Source organism: Diaphorina citri, unplaced genomic scaffold (genome assembly GCF_000475195.1).
Source record: "Diaphorina citri unplaced genomic scaffold, Diaci psyllid genome assembly version 1.1 scaffold751, whole genome shotgun sequence".
NCBI lineage: Eukaryota > Metazoa > Arthropoda > Insecta > Hemiptera > Psyllidae > Diaphorina > Diaphorina citri.
Genome location: NW_007378184.1, coordinates 10,955 through 36,911, shown reverse-complemented (window position 1 = coordinate 36,911; position 25,957 = coordinate 10,955). Strand labels below are relative to the sequence as shown.

General features: G+C 37.9%; 2 protein-coding genes across 2 annotated transcripts; one reads left to right on the top strand and one right to left on the bottom strand.

Annotated features, from left to right (window-relative positions):
* Positions 1 to 5,230: 5,230 nt before the first annotated feature.
* Positions 5,231 to 22,798, top strand: LOC103511778 (cytochrome P450 4c21). Its single transcript, XM_026825441.1, has 12 exons — positions 5,231 to 5,467; positions 5,638 to 5,822; positions 6,461 to 6,548; positions 9,698 to 9,710; positions 12,054 to 12,186; positions 17,841 to 17,904; positions 18,142 to 18,268; positions 18,980 to 19,031; positions 19,412 to 19,485; positions 20,716 to 20,887; positions 21,158 to 21,337; positions 21,770 to 22,798. Coding segments are annotated over exons 1-12 (1,263 nt in total). The 5' UTR covers positions 5,231 to 5,465; the 3' UTR covers positions 21,943 to 22,798.
* Positions 22,799 to 22,817: 19 nt separating this feature from the next.
* LOC103511777 (mucin-2-like) lies at positions 22,818 to 25,365 on the bottom strand. Its single transcript, XM_008476514.2, has 2 exons — positions 23,274 to 25,365; positions 22,818 to 23,170 (listed from the first exon to the last, which is right to left on the bottom strand). The coding sequence occupies exons 1-2, from the start codon at positions 25,356 to 25,358 to the stop codon at positions 22,964 to 22,966; spliced, it is 2,292 nt and encodes a 763-aa protein (XP_008474736.2). The 5' UTR covers positions 25,359 to 25,365; the 3' UTR covers positions 22,818 to 22,963.
* Between the last annotated feature and the right edge of the window lie 592 nt (positions 25,366 to 25,957).

The window sequence follows — 25,957 nt, the reverse complement described above, 5'->3', positions numbered from 1 at the left end:
TACTCAAACCCCGAACAGTTGCTGAACTGTAAATAGCTCAGACTGGATTTATGTAAAACCTAAATTGCCGAAGTCGGCCATTGAGCACCAAGAGAAAGAAGGCTAAAAACTGCTTACTCCGCGAAGTGAAATGCCAGACCCGCGGATTTACAGTTGCTCAATTGCCGAATTTCGAGGTTTGAGGCACTTTGCATTTTCCTCTCCGCGGAATGAGCTATTTTTTCGCTCATTGAGCGAATTCGGGGATTGAGCCCAACACATACATCATCAGTTAGTAGATCAATGATGTTAAAACGTTTGACACATTATGCCAACATGAGAGAGTTAGAAGCCCAGTTGAAGAATTTAGAAATCGGTTGTACTCGGTCAATGGGATACCGTCCCCCCTCGGCCAGGAATCAGTTGGAGCCAGATTTGGCGTATGCCCGCAAAACGAGTACGGGTTGTAACCGCGGCCACCTCAGTGAAATCGCCCCGCACTTTGAGACCCAAGCCCCGCTTAACCCTAGGAAGAACTGGGGTGATAGATCTAATCAACGCTCATCCCCAGCTTTAACCGTGGGCACGTCAGTGAAATCGCCCCGCACTTTGAGACCCAAGCCCCGCTTAACCCTAGGAAGAACTGGGGTGATAGATCTAATCAACGCTCATCCCCAAAATAGCTCACTCCGCGGAATGGAAAATGCAAAATACTCAAACCCCGAACAGTTGCTGAACTGTAAATAGCTGAGACTGGATTTATGTAAAAGCTAAATTGCCGAAGTCGGCCATTGAGCACCAAGAGAAAGAAGGCTAAAAACTGCTTACTCCGCGGAGTAAAATGCCAGACCGCGGATTTACAGTTGCTCAGTTGCCGAATTTCGGGGTTTGAGGCACTTTGCATTTTCCACTCCACGGAATGAGCTATTTTTTCGCTCATTGAGCGAATTCGGGGATTGAGCCCAACACATACATCATCAGTTAGTAGATCAATGATGTTAAACGAGGTTGAGCGTGGCGTATGTTTGCATAGGTGGTCAATTGGGTACTCATCATTAAATTTGCCCTTGGCTACAGACCTGGAATTGAATTGGTACCTCTCTGCTTGGTAAGAAGATCATTGGTTATTGGTTTGTTTGTTCGTTTTTTTTTCTCCTTCTTCTTCTTCTTCTTCTTCTTCTTCTTCTTCTTCTTCTTCTTCTTCTTCATCTTCTTCTTCTTCTTCTTCTTCTTCTTCTTCTACTGGTAGCTCTTCCATAAATTTAAGAGTACAAGGTTTTTCCAACCTGTGTCTAAATGGGCCAAGTGAGTATCAAACTTCGAGAGAAGCCGCAATTTAGCGTCTCCACTAATTTCAAAGATTTAGTTCTAGTCTCTCTCTCTCTCTCTCTCTCTCTCTCTCTCTCTCTCTCTCTCTCTATCTCTCTCTCCCCAATGGAGAATAATTATTAATAGTAGGTATTTTACTTTTTTTTTCCTTCACATTTCTCATTGATAAAGTATTGAAAAAAAAAACGCCTCGCGGTTAAAGCCACCCATATAGGCGGATATCAATGGCTTTGCCTATAACTCCATTTATCCTAGATTTATTGCCCCATTTAAATGTCAAACCTGATCATAGTTCGCGATCTGCCTTTTTTGCAACCTTTTTTGTCTGATCGACCTTTTTTTCCCTACGCGTACTTTACGTGCATGTCACGCTTGTAGACGCCTCCTTTACGTAAAAACTTGAGTAATAATAATAAAACGAGGATTGCATGCCTCCATGTAAAGTTCTAGATCTAAAACATATGTATTTAGTACACGTTATACATACATAGGCATTTTATTTATTTCTGTATTCTTAGAATATGTAATACTATGTATGTAGGTATGTTTAATATAAATTGACCACAGACTACAGGACACAATAAAAATCCACGAGCTAGGTGGTAGAGAATGTCTAGCCACTTCACTTAGTGGTTAGCCTCATCTAGTGGTCATCTTCCACTTTAACGTGCAGGTACATTTAAAAGTATCACCATCTCTGAATTCATTCCACTAATCAAAGTCTCATTAGACCAGACGTCTACTCATCTACTAATATATAAGTACCTATGTGTGTCCTATGTCCATAATATCATCTACTAATATGAATGTCCATTATATTAAAATATCTACTGATATGTCCACTAAATGTTTAACATTATAAGGACAGGAAACCGCTGTGGTTTACACAATTCGGTTGACATTAGCAAAAGTCAAAACCGGGTGATCACGCAGTCTGCAACATAGTTACCTAGATTATACAGGGTGAATGTTTTTCCCCCAAGAAGTTAGCGGGTTCGATTACCACCGGAGCGGAATCTATCCGGATAAGGCTGACGTTTCTCTATCCTGTCCTTTTTCTCTCTTCGATTTGGGGACAATAAGACCTCAGTAGTTACAGTTCCCTCTATCGATCCTCTTCTTTTTCATATTTTGTAGTTTCATCCAGACACCCTGTATGTTAGAAGTTTTTTTTTATATTTGTAGGTACCTAGTTTCATCCAGACACCCTGTATGTTAGAAGTTAGTAGACGAAAATAATCTAACTCACAAACCTAATGCATATTAATGAATGAAGATTCAACACAACCTAGAAATCAGATTGACCAACATGAGAATCACTTTATAATACCCATAACCCATAGTAAATAGATATTTTATAATACTGAAGACGTGAGGCCAGCCAAAGTACTATCTCAAAAATCCGAACAAAAAAAAAGGTTTTTATAATAACATGTACCTAAGTCCTAATTGATTATTTGCTTTTGTCTTGTATTATGCAGTATTATTTTTGCAGAGAGAAAAAAAAATCACTCAAGAATAGGATCAATCAAGTGACTCAATTTCAAATCATCAATCAACATCAAATATCTTGATCAAATAATAAATTTTAATCAATAATCTTACTTTCTCAATTTTGATTGTCTTTAGCAATCATTCAGTTCGCTTTTAGCTAGTTGCTTGAAATGACAATACATTTAGGTATGATGAAATTGAAGGATGCTCTGGTTTTGTAGATAGCATCTCTTTTTTTTAAGACCCAATTTTGAATTTAGCCTTGAAGTAAACCATATGTCATAGACTCACATGTGAACTGTGGAGATTGACAGGTGACAATTTCGAGTCAACCTATGCGAGTAGGTATCTAGGTAAATACCGACTTACTTGGTTACTTTCAAGTTAATCTGTAATCTTTATTGGTGAGGATTGTGGAAAGGGGTGTATTACCGGAATACCAAAAGTTGTTGCGTTTGACACATTATGCCAACATGAGAGAGTTAGAAACCCAGTTGAAGAATTTAGAAATCGGTTGTTAAATACCGACTTACTTGGTTACTTTCAAGTTAATCTGTAATCTTTATTGTTATAAGTTAGTATTAAAAATTATGATATACCTACTCGTATGTACCTAGAATACCTACTGTAATCTGTTTTTTGTATACTTACCCAATTTGCATTGTCCGTACATCATCTCCTAAGTGGATTTAGGGCACTGGTCTATTCTTCCTCAACTTACCTTCTTCTTCCTCATAATCCAAAGATAAAACTCGAATGCAGATCGCACTCAAACTGAAGACATGCCACATTTAAATTTCAAATTTTGAGCACTCAACTGTCGAAAAAAACACACACACTCTCAACTACAAAAAATGAGGAAAAAAGGTCGAAAAGACCTGAGAAAATAAATTATCTTTATCACTCTTATCAGACAAGAAATCCAGGTGAAAATTTATGTTGTGGAAAATTTTAACACGAATTTTTCATCTAGATGTCCGGCGGGCGAAAAAAACTGTTTAATATTTTTGAAACGAAAATCACACGGCGAAACGAATTCTAATACGCACTCATCATAAAGTGACGAAAAAGCCAAACGAATTGAAGAGAGAATTTTTTTATGTCGAAAAATATCTTTGCGCAAGACACGTCGTTGTGCGCACCTCTTAACCCTTCGATACAAACTGTTGAAGTTGAATTGTTTTGTAGCGGAAATATAAAATTTCGACACAAACATGTTTAATAGTTTTGGTTTTACTGCCTCGAATGTGAGACTGTGTGAGCCAGATTTTTAAATAATGATTTTGAGATAATGATCCCTGAAGCCTGAAGTGCTGCGGATTTTAAATAATGCCAGAATGCCACATGCCATGGGCCAGAGATTTTATTTCTTTCTTCTTCTTCTTCGACTTCTTCTTCTTCTTTTTTTTCAATAGGTATAGGTAGATAGGTAGGTATATATTTTCATAGACTCCATATTCTTGGCGTAGACAGTAGGATCGTCTATCAGGGATCCTTCAAATGTTCGCGGTTTAATTAATATTAATGTCGGATTCACGGGGCCAAAATCTTGTTTACACACCTTCTACTCATTATTCGTTTTTGATCTCTCCCTCTTCTCTCTCTCTCTCTCTCTCTCTCCTTCTCCCTCCTTTTCTCTTTCCCTGTGATTCTCACTCAATGATTCTCATTTTTGTTTCTACATCAACTGAAAAGTTGACAAAAGTATAATTGCCTAAAAAAAAAAAAAAAAAAAAAAAAAAAAAAAAAACACCCCCCCCTCCAAATTAAAAAAAAAAAAATTCCCAAAAAAAAAAAAAAAAAAAAAACAAAAAAAAATCCCCCCCTGCTTCCCCATCATTATATTCTTCCGTTTATTATTTCCATCACAACAGAACAAAACTCCAGGGACGGACACATACCTCCCAACCTCCAACATTCTCCTACCATGATTCTTGACTAAGCCCAGGGGCGATAACAGGGGGGCCCATCAGGTGTCATTCGCCCTGGGCCTGAATCCTCAAGGGGGGGGGGTTGAAAGTCAAGAATTCTAAGCGCTGTTCGGCCTATATTGATTTCTTTAAACAAGAAATTGTTTTGATTCCTATTTATTTTTCATCTAATTAGGATCCGTTCCCTCTTGTTGTTCGGAAAAAAATCGTGTCGTGCGTAGTGTTAACACTCTCATTAAAATTACATTGCCTACAGGACATACGGAAAATTTTAATGAAAATCACGACAAGTGGGAACGGACCTTTGGTGTAAAAGTTGTTCACTAACTAAATATTTGATCCGTGATATTATACGAATACCTACCTAGGTACCTACTCTGGTAATGCATGAAGTTCACGCATTGGTTTGAATTCGTATTATCTTCCCGATATTGCAAATGGCATCTGCCTTTGAGTCTTTTCTGATAACTCTGATAAGAAACAAAAAAAGTTTAAGTGTCTATCAAAGGCTTTTTTTTATCGAAAGAAAAAAGAGCATAAACTGATAATAATACCTACTCGTACTTCTAATGGGCCTAAACCAAACAGTGAGTTGTGATTACAAAATCAATGTCAGTGTTAGTCAGTTGTTATCAACGTTGTGCACTGTACATGCATTAAGCCCGCGTTCGTTCTGTATGTTTTGACGGCGAAGTTATTTCTCAGACTATTGCGTTTGTAAGCACTCCCACTATGTGGCTTATGATACTGCTTTTGGCTCCGTTCTTGCTCATTTTTCTCTACTTTTTCGTGGCCCTTGTTATCTGTTATAAATGGGACACGCCGAAAAGGAATTACGTAATGGCCAAGAAATTGCCCGGGCCGAAAACCTTACCCATAATTGGACTGTAAGCACTCCCACTATGTGGCTTATGATACTGCTTTTGGCTCCGTTCTTGCTTATTTTTCTCTACTTTTTCGTGGCCCTCATTATCTGTTATAAATGGGACACGCCGAAAAGGAATTACGTAATGGCCAAGAAATTGCCCGGGCCGAAAACCTTACCCATAATTGGACTTGCTTTGGATATTGCCTTGCTAAAACCGCATGGTAAGTCACCTGAAAACCAAATTTTACAGCTTGTTCATATACAAGATTACCACAGATGGCGCTAAATGTGAAGGGAATGCTCTAATGTTACGTAATATCTTAATTCTTACTGATGGTAGAGGACTATAAGGCTTGACAATTAATGCGATTTGTTCAAATAGGAGTAGTTATATATATAGTACTCTTTCGAGACATCCGCAAGGTTTCGCCTAAGGCTCTCTGAACCTCTAAATGCCAGAGACTCCTCCGTGCCGCGGGCGCATTAAGTACGAAAGTGTCATTGTTTTCTTACGGTCAGTGTTTTAAAGGACCTCACTTTCATAGTTGACAATTAATGCGATTTGTTCAAATAGGAGTAGTTATAAATATAAGGTACTCTTTCGGGACATCCGCAAGGTTTCGCCTAAGGCTCTCTGAACCTCTAAATGCCAGAGACTCCTCCATGCCGCGGGCGCATTAAGTACGAATTACGAAAGTGTCATTGTTTTCTTACGGTCAGTGTTTTAAAGGACCTCACTTTCATAGAATTGAATATTCGGTTCATCTCCTCTCTTATCAAGCTATCACCGTTAATTTTTGCACTTTTTTCCGTGTCTGTATATAGGTATGTATTATAAATTCCTTATTTGTTTCCACAGAACTAAATGACCTCTGCTCAGCTTTGCTTGCTAAGCATAAGCCATTCTCAGCCTCTCGATCGATGGGTTCTCTTATCAAGCTATCACCGTTAATTTTTGCACTTTTTTCCCTGTCTGTATATAGATATGTATTACTGATTCCTTATTTGTTTCCACAGAACTAAATGACCTCTGCTCAGCTTTGCTTGCTAAGCATAAGCCATTCTCAGCCTCTCGATCGATGGGACACCATTATCACCTGAAAATTGAGAAAAGAAAATACGGCTACAATTAAAAGGTTGTATATTAAAACTTAAAACCTACAATGACTGCAAATACTCGTAACATATTAAATGTACCTAGGAGTACATTATTTATTTGTGAAATAACTATTGACTACCTACATTATTAAAGTAGGTACCATCACTTTTAAACCACCCGGTTTTGTGAGTATTTATTACTTTTCTTTTTCAAACATAGTGTTATTGCTTTTCCTTCGGCTAATAGGTACACTTATAAATTTGTAATGCAGTTTCCTATATAACTTATTGTCGGTATTTAGGATTCCTTTACACCGGGAGGTTTTTTTAGGAGTTTTTGTAGATAATTATGTAGGTGTACGTTAATACGGAGTTTTTCTAGAATTCTAGATCGTTATGTAGGTGTACGTTAATGTTGTATTGAGACTAATGGGAAGAGAGTTTTTAATTTAAATGATTACCTGTTACCTGTTTAAGTTCAGATCTTATACCCATATTAGTTCCCTGTGACCATATCGTAAAGCAAAAGGAAATCCATTCGGGGATTTTTCTAATTTTTACTAGTGGCACAGTAGGTACCTATTGGGAGTACCGCCAATTGTTAGAAAACATATTAGGTGACAAATGTAAATAAACAGAAGATCATTTTCCATTTTGCTGTCAAATAACTTACCTAGTAGGTAATTGTAATGCATCAGTTCTGATAAGATGGTCCGAATAATAATGTTTATATTGTGATAGCTGACAAATGTAAATAAACAGAAGATCATTTTCCGTTTTGCTGTCAAAGAACTTACCTAGTAATTGTAATGTATCAGTTCTGATAAGATGTTCTGAATAATAATGTTTATATTGTGATAGCTCATGGTTTATGGTTAAAGCTCGATATTCTAGTTCAAAGTTCTAGTTCGCCTTGTTTTTCTTAGGTCAATCTTAGAGCCAGGGATAAGTCGATCTCCGGTCTTGGTTGTTTGGAATGTTTGAGAAGGATTTGAGGAAAGTTTATAAACCGACATTTGCCATTTTTTTAGAACCCTTTTTCTTCATGAATTAATTGACTTCTCTCTTATCTTGTATCTTATAATCCAGAGCAAGCGAAGCTGAATTCCTTCACAACGAAGGCCCCGGAAATGAAACATTTTAATTGCACTCTCCCTTCTTTTTCCACTGTAAGTTCTACATCCTCTTCTCTTTCTCCTCCTCCGTCTCCTCCTCCTCCTTTTAATTCCTCCATCTCTTCTCGTTCTCCTTTTTCTTCCCTTATTTCTCACGTTACTTTAGAAAAAAAGAAGTTGTTTTAAAATCTCAAATATGCCCGGAGATAAATTTCGCTCCAGTTTTTGTTTTATGTCACTTTTCTCTCCTGTATTAATGTGTAGCATCTTTCTTTTCACACTTTTGCTCATTGTCTCTTCTCATATAACGAGGAACAAGCCGGTCGTTATATTCTTTTATAACTCGATCGTAAATAACGCCCAAGATAGGAGATTCCCTTGGACTGCGTGGGTTGAAAGTTTTGAAAATAATTAGGACCATAATAAAGTAATTCTAATAACAAATAAAAGAAAGGATTTTTTAATCCTTTGGATAGCGAAATCTACATACAAATCAAAATCTTTTTCAGTAGTGTCATAAGCTAACACTAGCTACCTTACTTACAGTTCATTTTTTGAGAAAAGATGAAAAAGTTCAAGATAAAAAGTTGTAAGCAGATATAGGTAGGTATTATGTATTCTGCAGTGGTCACTCTTTTCCATTCATGAGCTTCCTATCTGCTAGCAACACTCCATAATGAGCTTTCCAATAATATTTCCAATGTGTAGCATCTTTCTTTTCACACTTTTGCTCATTGTCCCTTCTCATATAACGAGGAACAAGCCGGTCGTTATATTCTTTTATAACTCGATCGTAAAAAACGCTCTAAATAGGAGATCCCCTTGGACTGCGTGGGTTGAAATTGAAAGTTTTGAAAATAATTAGGACCATAATAAAGTAATTCTAACAAAGAAAGGATTTTTTAATCCTTTGGATAGCGAAATCTACATACAAATCAAAATCTTTTTCAGTAGTGTCATTAACTAACACTAGCTACCTTACTTACACTTCATTTTTTGAGAAAAGATGAAAAAGTTCAAGATAAAAAGTTGTAAGCAGAAATAGGTAGGTATGTATTCTGTAGTGGTCACTCTTTTCCATTCATGAGCTTCCTATCTGCTAGCAACACTCCATAATGAGCTTTCCAATAATATTTCCATTCATACCATTAGACAGATTGAAATCCATTTATAGATTGGAAAGCAAGACATCCTCGGTTTGAAAAAGCGGGAGTTTTTCTCAGGAAACTCTAACTTTCAGTGAAAAAACTGAAAAGTAAAGGAAGTCGAGAAAAAATCCGGGCTAGAACTGTACTTTGTAGATAATAAGGAAAGTAAAAATTAGTATAGTCTATGGTAGCATTAATTTAATTAGTATAGTCTATGGTACCATTAATTTAATGAAAAGAACTAATAATAGAACTAACGATCCATTAGGCTTTATAGAGGGGGAACATTTTATAACTTTACCATTCTTTCTGACCTTAGGGAAACCCGAAAAGGATTATTTTCGAGGAAATACATTTACCAAGGATAAAGGCACTAAAGGCTTACCTAAGTTCTAATTAGGAATGAAAAATATGTAGAATAGAATAGAATATACCCTGTTTATACTGCCAGAATGAGACTGAAAAGTCCCCGCAGTCTAAACAAGGTCTTATGTATTTGGTACAAAATAGGTGAAAAATAATGAAAAAAACAATTCATACTTTGGTCCTGCGGGAATTTCTCGTTTCAATCAACAGTGTTGCCAAAGATAACTTGATGCATGTTTGTGCAAATACAACAATGGGAGTCACTTTCAGCTTTGGGGCGGGGCGGGGACAAAGGGCTTTGAAATGACGTCGCAAAAGCCTCAAATTGCGATCTAAATTTGAATACCGTGTGAAATCTCTGTTTTTTAGTGGAGACACCAAGGTACGTATTAGGTATACTCTATACATGTAGGCACCTATACATAGCAACCTAAATACCTAGGTACATGTGGGTAATTAGCTAGGCGTACATCTTGATTTTGGTGAATCTCAAGAGAGAGAAATCGAGGTGTATGCTCTCGATTTCTCTGAGGAGAAAAGTTAGAACAAGTTCAATGTTACTCACGTACAGAGGGAAAAGAAAAGAATAAAATTCTCACTTTGTGAAAGAACTTCACAGAGACAAATTGCAATGGAAACTACTGGAGTTGGCTGGGAGAAGAATGCTAATTTATTCTGACTAGCTAAGTAGGTAGGTAGGTTACGTAGGTAGGTAGGTGGGTATGACACTTTTAAAGTAATCAGTTGGTGAATCTCCTATAAAGTTGGTTAAAGTTGTTCAAGTGTAAGCCATTACTAGGTAGAATAGGTAGATGATACCCGAGTGTTAAGTACAAGTGGTACCTACAACCTAGACCAGACCATTTTTATGGCCCGCGAAGTTTTTTTTTTGGGGGCTCAAAATTCCGTCACGAGTACCTGCACATTCTTTTGAAACCAAACTGACGAATTAGTATTAATCTACTTCACATCTGACTTTCGCTTCAATTTCAACCGGTTCCTTGCCCCTCGTCAACAATTTCTTCATTAGAATACTTTACCATAGGTAGGTTCCTCTTAAGGTGGGTCCAAACATAGTTGACGCCTGCGGTGGACGTCGACTGAAACTGTACACTGCCTTGACAACATAGATTCACCTCTTCACCTGGTCGATCGCCGGCGTCGACTATGTGTGGACACAGCTTGTCAGCTTTAGAAGGTGTAGTTTCTCAGAATCTGTAGCCACGACAAACAATATTGTTTTCCAACTTGCTTTCAAAATTTTGGCGTTCCGCAAAACGATTGCTCTGTTCTGCTCGATGATAGAGAAACGAGGAGTGCTTGCATTAAATAGAGCTTGAACAAATAATGTGGATGTAGACTAGAGAAAAACTTTTTCTCAGTTTGATCTACATTTTAGAACATTCTCCTCTTCGATGCAGTTGAACTTAAATTCGTCGAAAGTTTAACCAATGAAATAGTGTTTAAACAGAAAATATCATGCAATAAGCAATTCTTCAAACTACGAGGGCCATTTGGCCACGAGCTACCCGCCTAGAGCTTTCCCAAATATCGCCTACCTCACCCATTCCGAGTGAGGGCGGAAAAGCCAAGAGCCCGCAATTGCCCAGAGGGTCACCCATTCGGATACTAACCACAAGTAACGTTGATTAACTTCAGTGATCCATTAGGAAGTGGTATATTAAACGCGCTATCGCCGCGCCCCGCGCTAATTTAGAATATCCTCACACGTTCCTAGGAAACGGAAAGGACTAAATAGCAAACAGTTTCAAACGTTATAGAAAACTGCTGCACACAGATTGGAAAACTTGGGTTTTTTTTCTACGTCATGGCAAAAAGAATCATAAACAAAGGTTCTCGTTGTTGTTGGTTTAATTTTGTTCGCATGCTTACAGCATAATGTGGAGCTAAGCAGAAGGAAACTTCCATGTACTTAAGCGTTCAAGGAATTTGTTTGCTATAGAACACCTCCTCTGATGGTAATTTATGTTGGGAAAGTCGCGTTAAACTTGAAGCAGCCTTAGTTCAAATGTGTTTGTATGTATAGCATGTTTATGTTTGTGTCTAGAGTAGTTCTTAAAGACAGAATAGGCATCTTGTTTGGTCCGGGCCTGGGAAAAGTGAGTTTGTGTGCCGGCCCTTGTACATACTCGTAAACTGGGAGAAAGTTGGTATGTAGTACATTGCACATTGGAATGCAAAAAATTGGTGATAATTTTTTGCATCTCATTACTCCTCTGACAGCTTTGTCTAAATTGAATGTCTTGTAGGTATAAATATTTTTGAACGTCTTGTTTTAAGTATGTACCAACTAAAAGCTCATTATTTGTTATTTTCAATGTACCTATTGTCTTTAGTGTTCTGGTTGGCTCTATTTTTAATGGCAAATTTTTAGATACTTACATTGGAATGCAAAAAATTGGTGATAATTTTTTGCATCCCATTACTCCTCTGACAGCTTTGTCTAAATTGAATGTCTTGTAGGTAAATATTTTTGAACATCTTGTTTTAAGTACCAATTAAAAGCTCATTATTTGTTATTTTCAATGTACCTATTGTCTTTAGTGTTCTGGTTGGCTCTATTTTTAATGGCAAATTTTTAGATACTGAAAAAGTTCTAAAATCAAGCAATCTGTCTCGAGTTTTCTGTGGAGAAAGGTTGTAAGGTACTATACCTACCTATATTTTGAGTAATTCTACTGAAATAAGTTAATTTTGGTTCCAGGAAATTCTCAAAAGTACAAAATACATTTCCAAAGGCCTCGAGTATTTCCCCATCATCCCCTGGTTGAGAACTGGTTTACTCACCAGCAAAGGTAAGGCCCAAGTTAAAACGCGTCCCATTTTCACAGTTCACAGTGAGATATTTATGTAGTTAACCTAAAAAGAGGATTTTACAACAGGATTAGAAAACTGAATTATGTACCTACCTATGGGTGGAAATAGAGAACTGGAGCTAAAGGTGTGTCAATACACACGTTTTTCACAACAGGATTAGAAAACTGAATTATGTACCTACCTATGGATGGAAATAGAGAACTGGAGCTAAAGGTGTGTCAATACACACGTTTTTAAAAAATTGATCTTGATGAAAAGTTTTCTGAGAAAGGTTCTTCCCATCAAAGGTTTTCCGAGAAAATGCCCTCAACAACTAGATTCACTAGACTGAACTTGGCTAGAATCATTGAATAAATTAATGCCTTATAATGAGTAGTTATTAGTTATTCCACTTTTTAAACGGATGACTTGTTACTTACCTGTATTTCTTGATGGGATGCCAGTAGGAATAAAGTCCAACACAAGCTCATCGCAGTAGTATCATGCCCCTGCAATGGAATAAAATAGTAGACTAATTAATTTTCCTTCCGTGATTCCCTTTGACTCTTGAATACCCTCATTGTTCCAGAGTTCCACAGACTCTTAGCTAGATTAGCTCTACAAAGTTCAACTAATTAAAGTTATGACAGTACTTACCTACTTACTTAGCATAACTTATTAACTTAATGAGTAGGGAGATAACAGTCACAAGCTCTTTCTCAAGAATTAAGGTAAGGTATCAATTAAATAGGTATGTAAAGATGTACCCAGATACCTATTGGTGGTGAAATTGGCCTTTGAATTACAGGAATAACAATTAAATTTTAGACAACTTACCTCAAACATGAAAGTATCCACTTCTTCCCGAATATCCAAATCGTTCATTAAGTCTGGATCTTGCTCGGAAAATTCGATGAGGAAATCAAGAAAGGCTTTCCGCTTTCTTCCCTCGGAGTTCTCTGGAACAATGGCATACTTATTTTGATTCATTAGATACTTACGTCTTGTACCTAATGGGTCTTTTTTGAAACTATCCATTAGATTTCCTGAATTCTACTGTGGCATTAAACTCATGATAGGTATTTCTCATCAAATTCAAGAATGTGGATATTATAAGGACTAATTAAAGTTATGACAGTACTTACCTACTTACTTAGCATAACTTATTAACTTAATGAGTAGGGACACAACAGTCACAAGCTCTTTCTCAAGAATTAAGGTACCTATCAATTAAATAGGTACTCGTATGTAAAGATGTACCTAGATACCTATTGGTGGTGAAATTGGCCTTTGAATTACAGGAATAACAATCAAATTTTAGACAACTTACCTCAAACATGAAAGTATCCACTTCTTCCCGAATATCCAGATCGTTCATTAAGTCTGGATCTTGCTCGGAACTGTGTCTCGGTGTTTACCCTTTCCCCCTCCTCCCTTCACGCCTTCACGCACAAGTTCAAGTTCAGTTAGTTCAGTCTGTTCAGTTTAGGTGGGTATAAAATATGTTTATACCTCACCCCCTCCCCTTCGTCCAAAAAGGACTGCGTCCCGCTTTGGGCCAAAAAATTATGGTCACCCTAGGTATACCATATCCTATTGAAAACTATAGATTTGTAGAATGCCTGTGACAATGTGTAAGGTGTAAACATAACTATAGTTATGTTCACACCTTACACATTGTCACAGGCATTCTACAAATCTATACATTATGTACACTTCGCTGTTGAAACAACGAGACTCTAAAAGACATACATGAAGGAAAAAAGACATACATGACCGAAATACGCCCATTGAACACAAGTTTATAGAGAACTCTAGCTAACACAAGTTTTTTAGAGAAACCTCCACTCAAAGGTGAAGCACGGAATACACCGAAATGTTCCTGTGCCCTAGCCTAAATCACCAAAGTATGGAAAAGTATTTACAATTCCATATTTCGATATGATTCGTCCAAATTCAAAATTCTGCTTTTCCATTGGAGCTATACTATACGAGTACATCTCAATTTTGGTGATTCTCAAAATTCTTAAAGAGATTGAAATCGAGGTGCATACTCTCGATTTCTCTGAGGAGAAAAGTTAGAACAAGTTCAATGTTACTCACGTACAGAGGGAAAAGAAAAGAGAAAAGACTTCTAACTTTGTGAAAGAACTTCACAGAGACAAATCGCAATGGAAACTGCTGCAGTTACTTTGGGGAGCTTTTTAAAAATGTACGGGGGGGGGGTTGGCTGGGACTAATTTATTCTGACTAGGTAAGTAGGTAGGTAGGTGGGTATGACACTTTTAAAGTAATCAGTTGGTGAATCTCCTACAAAGTTGGTTAAAGTTGTTCAAGTGCAAGCCATTACTAGGTAGATGTTACCCGAGTGTTCAGTACAAGTGGTACCTACAACCTAGACCAGACCATTTTTATGGCCCCCGAAGTTTTTTGTATAGCATGTTTATGTTTGTGTCTAGAGCAGTTCTTAAAGACAGAATAGGCATCTTGTTTGGTCCGGGCCTAGGAAAAGTGAGTTTGTGTGCCGGCCCTTGTACATACTCGTAAAGTGGGAGAAAGTTGGTATGTAGTACATTGTACATTGGAATGCAAAAAATTGGTGATAATTTGCATCCCATTACTCCTCTGACAGCTTTGTCTAAAGTGAATGAATGTCTTGTAGGTAAATATTTTTAAACGTCTTGTTTTAAGTACCAAGCTCATTATTTGTTATTTTCAATGTACCTATTGTCTTTAGTGTTCTGGTTTTAATGGCAAATTTTTAGATACTGAAAAAGTTCTAAAATCAATCTGTCTCGAGTTTTCTGTGGAGAGGGTGGAAGGCTGTAAGGTACTATGAGTATACCTACCTACCTATGTTTTGAGTAATTCTACTGAAATAAGTTAATTTTGGTTCCAGGAAATTCTCAAAAGTACAAAATACATTTCCAAAGGCCTCGAGTATTTGAAATCCCAAGTCCTACACACTAACCTACCTCAACACTTACAATTTGAAAAGCCAAGGAAAAACTTACAATTTGAAAAGCCAAGGAAAAAAAAATACAAATTTCACGATGATAAGGAAATTGAAATTCCAGGTACCTACCTACTCTGTTCTTGATTCCTATCAATATTCCAACAATTATAAGAACACTCCCATTTAAACCTGATTGTCTATTTATAACTAATATTATCTACTTATGTAGGTACCTACTAGCCTACTACATATCAGTAGGTTGGTATTATATGACTCTGATTTGCTTCCTCTAATATTTGCTGTAGTAGGTAGAATTTCGATCACCATCCGGGGCCAACTGTAAATTATTGGAAGATACAAAGATACCATTGAGAAGCTTAACCACAGATACCTACTTACCTAATTTTATTATAGGTAATTATTTTCTTTCTTTCTTTTTTTCTTTCTTCCTTTTAATACGAACTTACTTAAGTTCTAAGTTTTAACTCGACAAGTTTGCACTTAGTTTGTCCGACTTTACATGATATTATAAATAACCAATTCCACGAAATATTCTATTGTCATCCAAGATACATAACTTACCCTAAATTTAGGTCAATCGGACCAGTGGAAGTGGCCCAAATTTTAGTTACAAGATTTAACCCAAACAAACAAACAAATTACAAACAAACAGAGATCTCAAGTTAAGTAAAACCATGTAAAAATCAGCTCGATATCTACATTCTGGGTCCCATTGGGCTCGATTTTAATTTCCTTATTACAGATATGTTGGTCTTGAGTGCATTTTGTGCGTAGGTACCAGTGTTATTAGTTATTATACCTAATTGTTTAATTAATGCGAGAACACTCAGTCTCATTATTATTGCGAATAAATAGCATGAGAAAATTTTCATTACCAACACGGACTGTTTTGTGGGGAACGTCTGTCAGTTTTCATATCAATTGTGCCAGGAGGCCCTTGAAAGTCACTAAGCGCTGTTCGGCCTATATTGATTTCTTTAAACAACAAATTGTTTTGATTCCTATTTATTTTTCATCTAATTAGGGTCCATTCCCTCTTGTTGTTCGGAGAAAAATCGTGTCGTGCGTAGTGTTGACACTCTCATTAAAATTACATTGCCTACAGGACATACGGAAAATTTTAATGAAAATCACGACAAGTGGGAACGAACCTTTCGTGTAAAAGTTGTTCACTAACTAAATATTTGTTGATCCGTGATATTATACGAATACCTACCTAGGTACTCTGGTAATGCATGAAGTTCACGCATTGGTTTGAATTCGTATTATCTTTCCGATATTGCAACTGGCACTTGGCCTTTGAGTCATCTTTTCTGATAAGAAACAAAAAAGGTTAAGTGTCTATCAAAGGCTTTTTTTTATCAAAAGAAAAAAGAGCATAGACTGATAATAATACTCGTACTTCTAATGGGCCTAAACCAAACAGTGAGTTGTGATTACAATATCAATGTCAGTGTTAGTCAGTTGTTATCAACGTTGTGCACTGTACATGCATTAAGCCCGCGTTCGTTCTGTATGTTTTGACGGCGAATATCAGCTCCTTAAGACGGTACAAATTCTGGTAGGTGTGACCGTATGAGTTTGAAATGGGTTGAACGACACTGTATAACTGGGTTTTTAAGTGACAAGGGTTTAATCGTGTATTCGAAAGAACCGAGCTAAGTAGTGGTAGTGTATAGCACAGTGAACTTCTGACCTGGAGATTGAGGGTTCCAATCCAAGTCCAGTCATAAAATTTAGCATAGTCGAAATATTGGTGTTTTTTTTATTTTCTTTCTTTCTTTTTTTAATTATACATACGTACCTACCTATTTCTTTACAGAAACTGCAATGGGTACGAAACTACATGGACAAGAAGGAGAAGAATACATCAAAGCCGTGACCAAGTAAGTAGTGAATCAAGGCATTAGACTTTTAGCTGGGCTAAGTTGTAAAATCTCAACCTACCTACATCTCAATATCACCAGACTTATGTACCATATTTATCTACCTACCTCTGTGTAGGATAAGTGCCAATATCCCGTTTAACTTGACATGTTTCCTCCCTAGGGCGTGTGCTATGGTGATGAAAAGGGCTCAAGATCCTACACTGTTCAACGATTATTTCTTCTACTTCTCTTGGTCCGGTTATCAAACACGCAAATGCCTCAAGACCTTACATCAGTTTACAGAAAATGTAAGTACATAGATACCTATAAAACCACTTCAATACTGAGGTCTAAGGCTAACGTCCCGAAAGCGATGAAAGAATGAAGACAAGACAAAAGAAAGCCAGCCGTTCCAAAAGCGAACCTTATCTGTTTAGGATAAAATCTGCCCCGGTCGGGAATCGAATCCGCGACCTAGCGCTTACAAGGCACTAAGTTGACCTTTATTTGAAGTCACTCGAACTAATTACCCGTTAGCAGTGTTATTTTAAAACAACGTTAACATTCAACTAGGTAATTAGTGACCGTATGAGTTTGAAATGGGTTGAACGACACTGTATAACTGGGTTTTTAAGTGACAAGGGTTTGATCGTGTATTCTAAAGAACCGAGCTAAGTAGTGGTAGTGTGTAGCACAGTGAACTTCTGACCTGGAGATTGAGGGTTCTAATACAAGTCCAGTCATAAAATTTAGCATAGTCGAAATATTGATGTTTTTTTTTTTATTTTTCTTTCTTTCTTTCTTTCTATCTTTTTTAATTATACATACGTATCTACCTATTTCTTTACAGAAACTGCAATGGGTACGAAACTACATGGACAAGAAGGAGAAGAATATATCAAAGCCGTAACCAAGTAAGTAATGAATCAAGGCAAAAGTACTACCTACAGACCTACTGTAGGTTGGGTTAATGACACTCAATTAAAATGATATCCCCCCCCCCTTTACTTACACTTTTAGCTGGGCTAAGTTGTAAAATCTCAACCTACCTACATCTCAATCTCACCAGACTTATGTACCATATTTATCTACCTACCTCTGTGTAGGATAAGTGCCAATATCCCATTTAACTTGACATGTTTCCTCCCTAGGGCGTGTGCTATGGTGATGAAAAGGGCTCAAGATCCTACACTGTTCAACGATTATTTCTTCTACTTCTCTTGGTCCGGTTATCAAACACGCAAATGCCTCAAGACCCTACATCAGTTCACAGAAAATGTAAGTAGATACCGGAATCATTGGTCCGAACGTCCCGAAAGCGAAGAAAGAAGGAAGACAAGATATTAGAAAGCCAGCCGTTCCAAAAGCGAACCTTATCTGTTAAGGATAAAATCTGCCCCGGTCGGGAATCGAATCCGCGACCTAGCGCTTACAAGGCACTTAAGTTGACCTTTATTTGAAGTCACTCGAACTAATTAGCCGTTAGCAGTGTTATTTCAAAACAACGTTAACATTCAACTAGGTAATTACGTTGGAAAAGAAAATTTGATTTGCAGTGAAATAAATTCTTAATGAATTACATTTAAGAACGTTCCTTTATTTTCTTTATTCCTTTCTTCAACTTTTTTTAAGCTTGAAGGAAAAAGAAAAAGGAAATTTATATTTTTTCCTAACTACAGGTATAGGTATATGTATAAGTATGTACCTACCTCCTTTCCGTGAATTTTAAGTCCAAAGAATACTTAATATTAATCAGAAATCTTTTTTAAAAAAGCTAAGAGCTTTTTCCTTTATTTTCTTTATTCCTTTCTTCAACTTTTTTCAAGCTTGAAGGAAAAAGAAAAAGGAAATTTATATTTTTTTCCTAACTACAGGTATAGGTATAAGTATGTACCTACCTCCTTTCCGTGAATTTTAAGTCCAAAGAATACTTAATATTAATCAGAAATCTTTTTAAAAAGTTCTAAGAGCTTATTTTTAAAATTTCAGGTCATTAAAGAACGAAGAGCTGAATACCGTAAGAAGAAACAAAATTTAACAGGTGAGACAAAATTATGCCCCATTTTAACAAGATCTCTTTTCAAAAATATCATTGAAAACTCATGGATTTAAAAATCATATAAGAAATGGAACCTATAGCAACTATCTATTTATTGGGTAAAATATAAAATGAGATGATAATGGGTCTTATAATATCCACATTCTTGAATTTGATGAGAAATACCTATCATGAGTGTCTCAGTTCCATGCGGTTGGACTTCGTCACTTCCCGTGCCCGTTGCGCCTTGCTCTCCGCTCCACTCTGGTTTTAGCCTTATTCACCTGCCTCCACAGTATTGTCATGTCTGCCTCGCCTACGCTTTTGTAAATAGCTCTTTTTTTCTGTCAAAGGAGATTTATTGTTCATCGAATTTTCTTCAGATCTTCAGACAGACAACAACGAATCAAGTTCAGTCATCTTGAAGAAACCTAGGAGAGAGGCGGAACTCGAGTCGGTTTCAGAAAATCCCTGAGAACTCTAGTCATTTATAAAATGAGGTCTCAAAGGAGCTTTTTTTTAATTACAGCAAAAGAGACGAAAACTCCTTGAACTTTGTAGAGCTAATCTAGCTAAGAGTCTGTGGAACTCTGGAACAATGAGGGCATTCAAGAGTCAAAGGGAATCACGGAAGGAAAGGAATCTAAAGAACTCCACCAAGGATGTCCGCCGGATGTTTATCTTCACCTTTAATTGCATTTCTTTTAGAACGAAAAATACATTGTTCTTTTCTTCTACCCACAATTAGAACGGAGGGAAAAGGAGTGAAGTAAAAGACAATGCAACGCGCGCAACGATGGAGAAAAACTTTTGGTGCAAGAAAGAAGAAAGGCCGAATTTTGCTAATGCATTAATTGAATTTTACGGGCTTTGTAGTTTGTCTACATGGTACCTGGTACCTACCTAAAAGTGTGTCCAAATATAGTCGTCCGGACTGCCTCGACAACATAGATTCACCTCGTCGATCGATGTCGATTAACGGCCGGTCGGCTATGAGTGGACACACCTTTACAAATAAACTATTTGAATGTTTTCTCAAAATTCTGTCACGAGTACCTGCACCTTCTTTTGAAACCAAACTGACGAATTAGTATTAATCTACTTTGCATCTGACTTTCGCTTCAATTTCAACCGGTTTCTTGCCCCTCGTCAACAATTTCTTCATTAGATTATTTTACCATAGGTAGGTTCCTCTTAAGGTGTGTCCAAACATTGTTGACGCCTGCGGTGAACGTCGACTGAAACTGTACACTGCCTTGACAACATAGATTCACCTCTTCACCTGGTCGATCGCCGGCGTCGACTATGTGTGGACACAGGCGATGGAGAAAAACTTTTGGTGCAAGAAAGAAGAAAGGTCGAATTTTGCTAATGTATCAATTGAATTTTACGGGCTTTGTAGTTTGTCTACATGGTACCTGGTACCTACCTAAAGGTGTGTCCAAATATAGTCGTCCGGACTGCCTCGACAACATAGATTCACCTCGTCGATCGATGTCGATTAACGGCCGGTCGGCTATGAGCAAGATCAATTTTTCGGCTACTGAAATCCACATTTGATAGAGCTCACTTTTTTCATTCCAGGATAAAGTGGTGTCGGAAATTGAGGACATCTTTGGTCCTCAGTAAGATCAATTTTTTGGCTACTGAAATCCACATTTGATAGACCTCACTTTTTTCATTCCAGGATAAAGTGGTGTCGGAAATTGAGGACATCTTTGGTCCTCAGGAGTGCAAAGACATTAGAAAGGAGCATCTGAAGAAAATGGAGTACCTCGAAAAAGTCCTGAAGGAAAGTCTTCGTCTGTACCCTAGTGTCCCGTATATCTCCAGGTGGCTCGAACAAGATCTCGTTTTGGGTAATTACAGTGAAACCTGTCCAATTGGGAACCCAAGGGACCGGCAATCCAGGAATCCAGATAGGTTTCCCAAATACCAATGAGCCATATCGGGAGGTTTAAGAAATTATTCCCATTTTTCAACAGCAATAGAAAACAGTTCGAACGGTCCTTATTCTTAAGAACTCCTCATATTTATGCCAGAAAGGAAGATTGTCACAATGTTAGTCATTCGTCGAAGGAGAATTCCTGGTGAATCTACACAACTTCTTTGTTTCCATGTACTTTCAGGGGAGTACACAATACCTGCTCAGTCCAACATTGGTATCATGAGCTACCTAATGCATCGAAGTCCTGAACTCTATCCTGACCCGGAAAAATTCGACCCTGAAAGATTCTCCAAGGAAAACTCAGCTGGGAGACATCCGTTTGCTTACATACCGTTCAGTGCGGGACCACGAAACTGTATAGGTAAAGTGTGCTGATTAAATTTTGAGCCCTCTCCCTCCAGATTACCTTTTCCTTCCTTCTCTCTTCGCTTTTGGGACAATAAGGCCTCAGCTTAACAGTTACAGTTCCCTCTATCCTAATATTCTTTTTTTTTTCTTCGCCTTCCCGTGTACAGACGTGGTCGGCGTTTTTCATCAGCCTCTCAATCAGCCCTAAACAGGGTGATTGCTTTGGGCTGACATTTGGTTTTGGCTACAAATTTTACGAGTGGATGTCCTTCGCACGCAACCTTTACTGTTTCTTTAGCAAGGGAAATTCAAGCAAAACGTCTTAAAAAAAATGGACCTACCCTTTTCTTTCTCCTTCCTAGCTCAATGAAGTTCCTTCGTTATCCAAAATTTCCACCCACCAATTTTGGGTAAAGCTAATACGCATATTCTTTTCGCATAACAGGTCAACGGTTCGCAATGATGGAAGAAAAAGTCATCCTCACTCAACTGCTGCGGAAGTTCAGATTTGAAGCCGTTTCTAGTCCCGACCAAGTCAAATGTATACCGTATGTCGTCCTTCGACCACTCAACAGTGAGCTGATGGTCAGAATCACTCCGAGGAGAAACGCCGAATGAAGTTTTGCGTAGGTAACCACAAAAAGCCCATTCTGAGGCTCAGGTGTTGGGGCAAACAGCCCTAAAAGTTCGGTTCAACTTCGTGGAACCCAAGGTGAAACTTGAAATCCCAAGACAGTTTGAGATAAGCAATGAATAATATCAACCTATCGGACTTCAGCGTTTTAAATTTTGATCGAAAATTCTGTATTCTGATTGGTTGATTATCCTTAATCATTGATTATCTCAAAATGTTGTCACTGGCTGCTGGTTAATTCGGATGGACTTCAGTCTCTTGGAGAGCTGGTGAGGACAGTTGAAGAGCTGGTTCCAGGAAAAGAGGCGAAATGAGACTTGAAGCGCCTTCCACATGATGAAAGATGATAGGGCCTTTTAGATAATGAAAGATGGTAGGTCATTTTAGTTCATGAAAGGGGTTATCCCTCACATGTTACATAAAAGATCGGGAGGCCTCTTAAAGAGCCTTTAAAACATTTTCACCCTTTATAGACTTCGGATTAAAAAAATCAAACATCCCTACGAACATATTAGGTGTTCGTCGTGGATAGGTACTTGCATATCCACCCAATGGGTTGATAAAGTAAAGCTACCTTCCTTCTGATATGAAACAGTAGTTCTGAAAAAAGCTTCATTCGCATTACCACCTACATGAGAAGTGAATTAGAAGCAACACGAAATGTTGGCTGTACCTTGTACCTACCTACATACGTATGGAATACATCGGGTGTAAGGGTGTTTTCAAATTAGATACACTACATTTCTATATCGTTAACACGAGAAAGGAGGTAGTGAAATCAATCAAATGAAGTCGAAACAAGATTAGTACATTTTCATGTTATGTTTGAGGCTGTGAACACAATAGAATGAATTATCTCTTTTCATGAACTTTAAAATATTTCGAATAAAATGTGTTTTTATTTATAGGTACCTAGGTACATGCAAATTTAAAACATAAAATTCAAAGGCTGATCCAACATCCTAAGGTGAAGAATGAATGAACTCCCAATAAGTTTTCGTTAATTCAATGCATTTCCCAATCAGATAGCTTGGTATGATAGTCTGTAAAGTATTTCTTCCATTTATCACCACTTCTACCCTTTATTTCAGGTCTTTTTATGTCATAGGCTGCATGGCCTTTAACATCTTGTTGGAATCCTTTAAAAGCTGATTCAGGATCATGGAGGAAAACGTTCTTCAATGGTTTCTTTTTACCCTTAATAGCTTTATGGTCGATTTCTTCAATAGTTTCTGTGTTTCTAGTCGAATATGTTAGACGGGTGCTTGTTCCTAGGTACCGTGTGGGGTTTCTTTTTACCTTTAATAGCTTTATGGTCGATTTCTTCAATAGTTTCTGTGTTTCTAGTCGAATATGTTAGACGGGTGCTTGTTCCTAGGTACCGTGTGGTGCTCAGATTATCTGACACATCTCTCTTGACTTGTCTGCGAGGGGCAAAATAGAAGTGCACGCCTTTATTTAGTCGAGTGTTCTTGTCACTGGAAATTTCTTCACTCAGCTCATACAATGGTAAAGATGGTTCATCCGTTAATCGTCGATATCCTTTGACACCTGTTTTCACGGGGGGAGGAGTAGGGGTTTCCTTGGCTTCAGGAATCGCAAAGTAAACTCGTCTGCCCCCTTTTACACCTTTAGCTTTTGGAGTGGTTGTCGGGTATTCAGTTGTTGAAGGCGTAATGAAATTCGGGTGATGTCCTTTGATTCCTTTTGCTTTTGTAGTAGAGGTGATTGGTGGATGAGTTGTTTCAACAGGGACTTCAGTTGTAACAGGTGGGTAAGTTTTAGGGTGTCCTTTTACATGAGATTTTTCAGTTGTTGTAACAGGGACTTCAGTTGTAGTTGTAACAGGTGGGTGAGTATTAGGTTGTCCTTTTACATGAGATTTTTCAGTTGTTGTAACAGGGACTTCAGTTGTAGTTGTAACAGGTGGGTGAGTATTAGGTTGTCCTTTTACATGAGATTTTTCAGTTGTTGTAACAGGGACTTCAGTTGTAGTTGTAACAGGTGGGTGAGTATTAGGTTGTCCTTTTACATGAGATTTTTCAGTTGTTGTAACAGGGACTTCAGTTGTAGTTGTAACAGGTGGGTGAGTATTAGGTTGTCCTTTTACATGAGATTTTTCAGTTGTTGTAACAGGGACTTCAGTTGTAGTTGTAACAGGTGGGTGAGTATTAGGTTGTCCTTTTACATGAGATTTTTCAGTTGTTGTAACAGGGACTTCAGTTGTAGTTGTAACAGGTGGGTGAGTATTAGGTTGTCCTTTTACATGAGATTTTTCAGTTGTTGTAACAGGGACTTCAGTTGTAGTTGTAACAGGTGGGTGAGTATTAGGTTGTCCTTTTACATGAGATTTTTCAGTTGTTGTAACAGGGACTTCAGTTGTAGTTGTAACAGGTGGGTGAGTATTAGGTTGTCCTTTTACATGAGATTTTTCAGTTGTTGTAACAGGGACTTCAGTTGTAGTTGTAACAGGTGGGTGAGTATTAGGTTGTCCTTTTACATGAGATTTTTCAGTTGTTGTAACAGGGACTTCAGTTGTAGTTGTAACAGGTGGGTGAGTATTAGGTTGTCCTTTTACATGAGATTTTTCAGTTGTTGTAACAGGGACTTCAGTTGTAGTTGTAACAGGTGGGTGAGTTTTAGGATGCCCTTTTACATGAGATTTTTCTGTCGTAACAGGGACTTCAGTTGTAGTTGTAACAGGTGGGTAAGTTTTAGGATGTCCTTTTACATGAGATTTTTCCGTAATCGGAAGTAATGGAGATGTAAAGAAGAACGGTGTCGTCGTGTCTGGATCCTCATAGGTAACTGTGGTTGTATCGTAAGGTGTTGTTGTGGGAACATAGGGTTTAGGAGTCTTGCGACCACCTTTTATTCCTGTGGCTGGAGGTGTCTCGTAAGTCACCGGTTCTTTGGTTGTATAGGCCCGTTTCTTGGGTTTTAGTACAAATGGATGGGAAGTTTCAACTTCATAATCTTCTGCTGCTGTAGTAACATCATACTGATGATATTGTGTTGAGTCTTTCTTGTCATAACCATACCAAGCAGTCTGATAAGAAGATGGAGATGTAGCAGGAATTTCACCTTTCACCGGAACTTTCGTAGTGTAGGGAGGTTGAGTTTTGGTGGGAATTCCAGTTGTAGGAATAGTATAAACTTGAGGTTTCCTGTGCCCTTTCACACTGGGAACTTCTGTCGAAGAGATTGGATAGATAGGCTTTGGAGCAGTGACCGTATGATAGTTTAAGGCAGGATAGCTATAAGTCTCGGGAATGCCTGGTGCTTGATGTCGTCTATCTATTGCATGGTTAACAGTGTATCCAAAGCCATCAAAACCTGAACCTTGAAACTGAACACCAGAATATTCACCTGGCATTTGAGGATTTTCAGAAACAAGCATTACCTAAGATATTGGTCTCATCTTGGGATCTAGCCCTTACGGGCTCAGCACTTTTATGGGCCTCTTCCGGAAATTTGAAATCTGAAAACATAATAAAACCAAGATAATTTACATTGCGCGTGGTAGGTATCTGGATGGATGACCATCTAGGCTCTAGGCTAGGCAATCGTGTGATACATGTGATACTTTTGCTTTTCCCGGCCCTTCTCAGGCGGGGTGAGACCAACGTGGGTAGCTATTGTCGCCGAATCGAAGGTAAAACCCGCGTCAAAAAGAACCTAGCAATTAGCACTTATACAGGGAGGTTCAGGATAAAATCCGCCCCGGGCGGGAATCGAATTACTACCTAGCGCTTACAAGGCAGACTCGCTACCATCCAAAAGACTGGGATGTTGGTTATAGTGAAAAGTTCATGGGTAAGTTGACTTCAAACACCACAAAAAAAAAACTAAAAACTAACACCCCCAAGGGATACGAACCCCCAGTCCTTCCACCCAATCTTTAGCCGTCTACGATAGAATCGCATCGTAAAGTGCTACACGCCGTTTATAGAAAGTCATAAATTAAACATAACTCGAGGAAACAGTCCGTTTTTCTTC